The sequence below is a fragment of the Grus americana genome, chromosome 4, assembly GCF_028858705.1.
Source record: "Grus americana isolate bGruAme1 chromosome 4, bGruAme1.mat, whole genome shotgun sequence".
NCBI classification, from domain to species: domain Eukaryota; kingdom Metazoa; phylum Chordata; class Aves; order Gruiformes; family Gruidae; genus Grus; species Grus americana.
Window position 1 is genome coordinate 32,374,124 of NC_072855.1, and position 7,290 is coordinate 32,381,413.

At 36.5% G+C, this 7,290-nt stretch overlaps 1 protein-coding gene across 1 annotated transcript in view; it reads left to right on the forward strand.

The window, feature by feature from the left end:
* Positions 1-4,274, forward strand: part of TUSC3 (tumor suppressor candidate 3) — a 129,722-nt gene extending 125,448 nt beyond the window's left edge. Inside the window, exon 10 of the mRNA XM_054825394.1 lies at positions 3,709-4,274. Coding sequence (XP_054681369.1) covers positions 3,709-3,724 — 16 coding nt within the window. The 3' untranslated portion in view covers positions 3,725-4,274. The remainder of the gene's footprint in view (positions 1-3,708) is intronic.
* Positions 4,275-7,290: the final 3,016 nt, after the last annotated feature.

The following is a 7,290-nucleotide window of genomic DNA, read 5'->3' on the forward strand; positions in this document are numbered from 1 at the left end:
TTTCATGCCTGTACTAATCCACCTTTTTTATGGGAACTAGATGAAATTTTTCATTTTGCTAAAACTTTTATTTTAATTGCTGTCATTAACTGCTGAAAGATAATGCAATAATTTTATTTTACACTGTTGAACATTTTCCCCTTTATAATGCTTTCTGGATGAAATAAGAGTGTTGATATATCTGCGGGAATCTTTTTTGGAAGCCTTCTCACCCCAATATTTAAAGTGAATAAGTGATATATTAAGTATCAGATACTCAGTGATTGAGCAATAAAATTTCATTATATCAACACAGAGTTTTATCTCTCAACTAATACACATGGGAATGAGAGAGAGACTACTCTTAACTATAACCCAAAAGCATGAACTCCAAGTTAGCTTTGCTAGTCAGGAGAGAGCTTGGAAGGTTCTCTGGAAACCTCACTTTAGGCAGCTGGAGTCCAAAAAAGCATACAGAATATTAAAAAGAATGATGAAGGACAGTAGGAACAAAACAGACGACATCAGTACACCTGCACAGTAGTACATTACTGGGAATATTAGGAATGTAAATATTCGTAACACTGGTTTCTTCAAGAGGACAAACAGACAAAAGTCTTACCCACTGTTTATAGATGTTAAAAAAAAAAGGTTTCTCAATTATTTTTTTTTTTTTTTTTTTTTTAGCTTTGGCTGAAACTTATTAACTGTCCTGTGTTGTCTTTTCTGGTTTGTTTTCTGGATGATTTAGCAGTTTCATTATTGTTGACACTTCCAGTTGTTCTTTCGAGTCTACATTTTATCATTTGCTGTTGTTTTAATCTGAATTTAAATGATATGAACACCTGAAAATTCAAAGTTTTCATATAAGTTTTCATTAACTAGCTTTCATTAAGTAGCTTTTTAAAGAATTTTTTTGTACCTAGAGTGTTTCATTATCAGATTATTCTTTATAGCCACTGTATTTGGGTATTATTGAAGAGAGTAACGTGAAGAGTTTTTAGTTAAACCATAAAAAATAGTCAGCCTTCAGAACTATGTATTGGCGGAATGGAAAAGTACATATTCTGTACTGACTAGCGGAGAAAATGAACTAAGCTGCAAGAAAGCATGATAAATAAAAGATGCCTTATTTTCATCAAAAAAACATAAATGTTAAGTCAGACATGAAGTATTCATTCATTGCTTAGAGAAAAACAGTCAATGCAACGAGAACAGACAAATTGCAAGATGCCCCAGAGGTTGAAAATTCCTTGCATTTGCTATATACACCATATAAGAAATGTCTACCGTCATTGTAATTAAATTAGTTTCAGTAAAGAAATCCTGCTTAATATTGAGCAAGTGAATTAAATGGAATAGTTATTTCTTGACAGTATGGTGGTAAAATTAGTAAGTAGAACAAATAGTATTTGCAGACATATAAAATTAAATTTATTAATAAACATGAGCACTACTAACAACTGTTCAGATGTTCCACGTTGACTTCGTGCATAATTAAATTGATTCACCTAAAGTTTATGAACTGGTAAATCTGCTTCTGATAAACACCAAGATTCTCATTCGGGTCTATAGTGCTCAGCAAAATAGGTTACTTTCTTCAAAATCATAGAAGTCAGGATTGTTTTAAAAGACAGGAAAACAATAATACACAGATATCAAAACAAAGCATCTTGCATTTAGCTTTTTCTATACTACTTAACGTGGCTAGACAGCGTGTTACTCAGAAAGAAGCTGCCCATTGAAATGCAATGCAAAACAGCTTGATCTCCTCTATTCATCCAAGAGCATGCTGAATTCATGAATAGCCACAGACCTCCACATTCCTCTGTCTGTGAAGTGTCCACGTGCAGTGCCGGTTTCTAGTCATTTAAAGAATGGGAGATCTGAGTTCCAGGTGTCTGTCCCCATAGCAGATCTCTTAAGAAGGGCGTGCTTCTTCCAGTGTCAAACAGTTTGCGTGCTCTTCTAATGAGTAGGACCTTCCTTCTGTGATAGCCACCATTAAGCACACCTCTTTTTTGCTTTTATGACTTTCCTGTAAGTCTTAGAGTTTACCATTTACTCCTACCTGTCCTACCCTTTTCCAGCTAGTTAATGTCTGGAAAGGCACAGTTTGACCATCCTTTCCTGTTGTGCTTTCCCCTGCTTTGCGTAAGGGGACGTGGTTTCTTTTTTCTGTTTTGCAGATCTATCCCAACAGATGTCCAATTTGTTATTGTAGATTTTGCAGAAAACCTGCCCACCCCCTTCTTTTTCACTACTCTGTAGTTTATGATTTTTTATGCTGTTTTGGATTTTTGTCGTTTTCTGCCTTAGGCTTGTTCCTTCTTTGCGTATCTAGCCTCTTAAACTTGTTTTATACCTTCCATATAACTTTCAGTGTTTACCTTCTTATCTATATTCTATATCATGTTTCTTAGCTGCTAAAGATGCAGTTTGCTTGCAGACAGAAAGTAAGGAACAATAGCTATAGCAGTGGCATATTTAACCAAAATGATACTGCTACATTTGTTAGATCATTCAGTCTTTTATCCCTTCTGAGCCTGTCAACACTCCCTGCCTGGTTATTGTAATCTTCAACCCTTCCCACTCTTTCCCCCAAACATTTCACTACCACTGTTCCTCCTGTGTCTTCTCTTCTTTCCTATACATCACCTTACGTAGGTATCCTAGACCTGGGTTATCTTTTTAGTCTCATGTGCTCAGGATTCTCTTCTCTACTCGGCACCCTACAATTCACCTCTTCGTGCAGTTGTTCTTGCTGGCTTTTCCCTTTCAATAATTGCTTCACCCTCCAGCACCAAGCCAGTTGCCATCTGTTTTGCCTTGGTTTGTATATCTTGCCTAATGAGCTTGTCAGCTTTTTGCAGAGCAGGAAATATCTTTATACTGGTACACTCTTTTAAGCTTATGGCACTTGTATTTATGTTTTGTAATGATTGATTAATTATGCCATGAATGGAAAACTGATGGAATCACTACAATGTGTACACTACAGCACACTACATATCTATAAGGAGATGAAAGATCTTCCGTGCAAAGCTAGAGGCAGTGAAGAAACCCTTCCATTCAGTGCTTCATTGCTTTTGTGTTTGTACAGTTACCTCAGTCTACAGTGATGCGCAAGCCTTTCTGTGTTCTCATTTCCCAATTTATGAGATAACTGTTCTTTGGTAAAGTACTTAGAAAGGCATAACATGCAATATATATCGACTTTTTAAAAAATAAAGTTCTATTCCAGGAGTAAAGAAACAGCGGTGTCATCCAAAACATCTTCATTTATTAAAATATTAAGAATTTAAGAGTCTGTAACCCTACAGAGCCTTGCCAAGTCCTCTATACCTTCCCCCCTCTGGGGCCACTTCAACAGTAAAAGAAGAATGTATTAAATAAATCTGAAACATCCTGAGAGAGGTAGTTCTCATTTTAAGTAGTAAGAGCAAATGCAGAACTTGATTAAAGAGAACAGATGTTTGAAGTGCATTTTGCTTTTTAATTTTTTTAAATAGGCAAATTTAAGTTTCAGTCATTTCAGTTTTATTTGATAACTTTCATGCTTGCTTAGTAATTACTAAACAGGATATAAAAACTGAAGAGATTGTTACTCAAATGTCAAATGACTTTTCAAATGAATGTTTTGAACTCTTTGTTTATTCTTTCAAAAAATTGTGATGCTATGTTTTGTATGCATTTTTCAGCATTTAATCATGTTTTCTTTCTTTTCAGCTTCTTAATTAAATGAAATCAAGAGGGGATTCATTTAGAGCTGCTTACCATGAAGATAAGCTATTACTGATATTATCTGCCCACCAATGTTACATGTATTCAAGAATCTTGCGTTGGTTCATCTGTTTATGTGATAATTTATATAGTATGCTGATAGAGAAATGAATGCAGTTTTATGCAATGAATGTGTAATTTATAGAAACATAAAGTAAATACATCATTGGGAAGTGCTAAAAAGTTACGAATATAGTGTGCTCAAGAATTTAAATAAATTTCATTATAACGGGTTTCTGTTTAAGGTTTCCTCATTAACTTTAGTACGTGAATCCAAGGAGCATTGCCAAGATTTTTCACCTGAAATTTGTTACAAGATTTTGAGAGATGTTTTAGAACTGAACAAAATGTCATTGGTTCTTCAACTACTCAAGAAAAATACCATGGTGGAAACTATAATTTAATGACTACCTGCACCTTGCCACCACTTCGCTTTGAAATGATATATGTATATATAGTCTCTGGTCACCTCAGACATGTCGAGCCATTAAAATAAAATAGTATTCTACATATTTTCATCCTGGATTTCTTCTTTTCCTGGCTCAGCAGTATTCTGAGTACATATATTGCCAGTTCATCTCTTTCATGCCAAAGGATGAAATTCCACAATTCAAAATGGATTATGGAATCTTGAGGCAAGAAGGCTTAGATCAGTCAGAACTCAGATCCTTTTAAGCGGATGCTGTGGTAGCAAAATGGGAGGATAGGGACAACATTATTTTGTAATTTTGTAGGTATTCCAGTGATACGTTACTGTCTCCTGGAACAACTATTAGATCTCAAATAATTGTCAAATCAAGCAGCTTGAGTAGTGCATAAGAAATATTCATAGGAGAGCTACTCTATAACAGCAACCACAATACAGTAGGGTTAACACTGTCGCAAGAGAGGGCAGTCAAATCTGAACTAGTAAGTTGGATCAATGTAGAAATAAAGGCAGTTAATAAAACAAACAAAAATTCTACCACAAACAACAGCAAAAAAGTCCAAACAGCAAGAGACCTACAGCTAGCCTGGGGGCTGTTAAATACTGTATTGGAAGCCCAGGTAAAACATGTGCCACAACTCAAATAAAAAATACTTACATGACGCAATAGGAAAGTTACTTAGAGGGAGTTCTGCATTTTGAATGCTGGCAAGGGGAACAGGAAAACTCACAGCACATCATGGGTCAACTGTAAACATAACAGGTCTAAAAAAAAATAAGATGATACTCAAGGCAGATGTGTGGTAGTACAGAATTCTTTAAGTACATCAAAAGCAGGGGACCAAGTAGGGAACTAGTGGGAGAGCTGATGACAAAGGTTTAAGAAGTGACACCCACTGATAAAGGCTGTAACAGAGAAGCCAAATTCTCTGTAACAGCTAGGCCAGAAGATCTAGATCAGCATGGTCTAGCATCTTCTGTGTAATTGCTTTAAATAGATAAACTAGATGCTGGTAAGATCTGAGGACTAAATGGCATTTGTCAAAGAGCTCTGAAGGAAATCAGATGTGAGGTTGCAGAACTGCTGAGCAAGGTGCCTTCACCTATCATTACAGATTGCCTCTGTATCAGAGGACTGACAAATTGCCAACACAGCTGTCACCTATAAAAAGGAGACTCTAGAGGGAAGACTGAGCTACAGACCAATGAACACTTTCCAATCCTGATAGGATGGCCAAGTCTGAAATAAGGAGTAAGTTTACTGAGAGCAAGGGTTAACAGTCACCTCAGAATGGTGTAGGACTTGTATAAAGGAGGATTTAAGCTCACAAAGCCTTTAGAGGGCTAAAATAGTGTCAGAGAGTGCATGGATTAAAAAAACCAAAACAACAAAAAAAAAATCACTTTGGCAAGGCTTGATTGAAGAATCTAATCTGGAATTGGGAGAAGTGTCCTTTTCATGACTTGAATTAAAAGATACCAAGCAAAGGATAGGGCTTAATGGTCACTTTTCATGACTGAAAAGTCAGCAATGGGACCTTCCCAAAGACTGGTGCTAGGACCACTTGAATAACATCTTCATCATTGACCTGTAGAAGGGCATGTGCAGTGTAACCCCCATTATAGATAAGCTCATATGGTGCTGTGCTGATGGGGAGAAGACTCCACAAGAACTTCACAAAACTTGATGAATGAGTAAAAAGTTGGCAGGTGAGCATCAGTGCATCTAGAGAAAAATAAGTCATGCTTTATTAAGCTAAAACTTGGGAAAGAGACAGGAGAGTCATGATTGAACATATTTTAACAGAATTGGCAGTGGGCACTGGCAGCCAAAGAAAAGATGTTTGGTGTCATCAGTAGGGATATGGGTAACAAGACAGAGGACGACACTTTACAACTACACAAAAATCTCTGTGTGCTCCTGTTGAGTGTGTGCTGCATTAGTTCTGATCTACACATCTCAAAGACACAGGACAGGTCAGGGTACAGAAAAGGCACTGGGAATTGATCAGGGAGATAGAGTCCCTCCTTGTGAAGGGACACTAAGACAACTGGAACTCTTCACCTGGAAAAGAAAAAAAAACTGAGTGAGTATGATTGTGGCTTATGAGATTATAAACACATTAGATAAGCTGAATACAAAATATTCACCACATCCTACAATAATAGAACCAATATGCAGCTGATTTAAAAAAAAAAAAAGTAAAAGGAAGTACATCCTTACTACCTTTTCTAACCAGAGCTAGATAATATCAGTAGATTCAGAATATGGTCAGAAAATTGATGGTCACAGTTCCACAAGAAACTCGAGAGGCAAACACGCACTGTTTATCATCCTTAATACAGTAATTCTGGATGCTGGAAGGAATATATGAAGGAAATGGACCACATTCTCTCTCAAATAGTACCTGCAGTCAGTCAGAACACTGAGCTAGATGGGCTTTTGGTCTGACCTCCTAAGGCATTTTGTAAGCTCATTAAGAGTTGTGAAGGAGGAAGTGACATTAAGAAGACCTGTATGATCTACTGCAACTTTTGTTCTCTTCACAGCACAAGTAAGCAGGCCTGGAAGGCACAAGCAATCAAGGAGACTGCAGACACAGGTATTGGCAGAGCTCAGGAGGATAAGAAGTGTTTCAAAAGACCCCAATCCCAAGGCATGTGGTCAGGCAAACCTTGTCAGAAAAAAGAGTACAAAATTTAGCAGAACACAAATATACAGAATAATGCATTTAGATCTCAAGTGCTGAGCAATAAGAACACATACAATGACATTTTAAAATATATACAGAAATGTGTCATTAACAACTTCAACACATTTTCATCACCTGTGAATGATGACGAAAAAAATCTTGGGATCCTCTTTTGATGGTAACACACAACATTTTATGAAGTGCTAGAGTTAATGCTATTTGTTGTAAGATGTCTTTCCTTCATGCTACATTCATAATGAGCTGATAACTCAGTTCCTGTCATATTTTATAGGTGATCACTTCCAGTGCTATGAATTTATCACCTGAACTATAGCATTGACAGTAGTATAAGGACAGGTTGGAGTTTGATTTAAAGAACAAACTGAAGTAGTGAGAAACACCACAGCT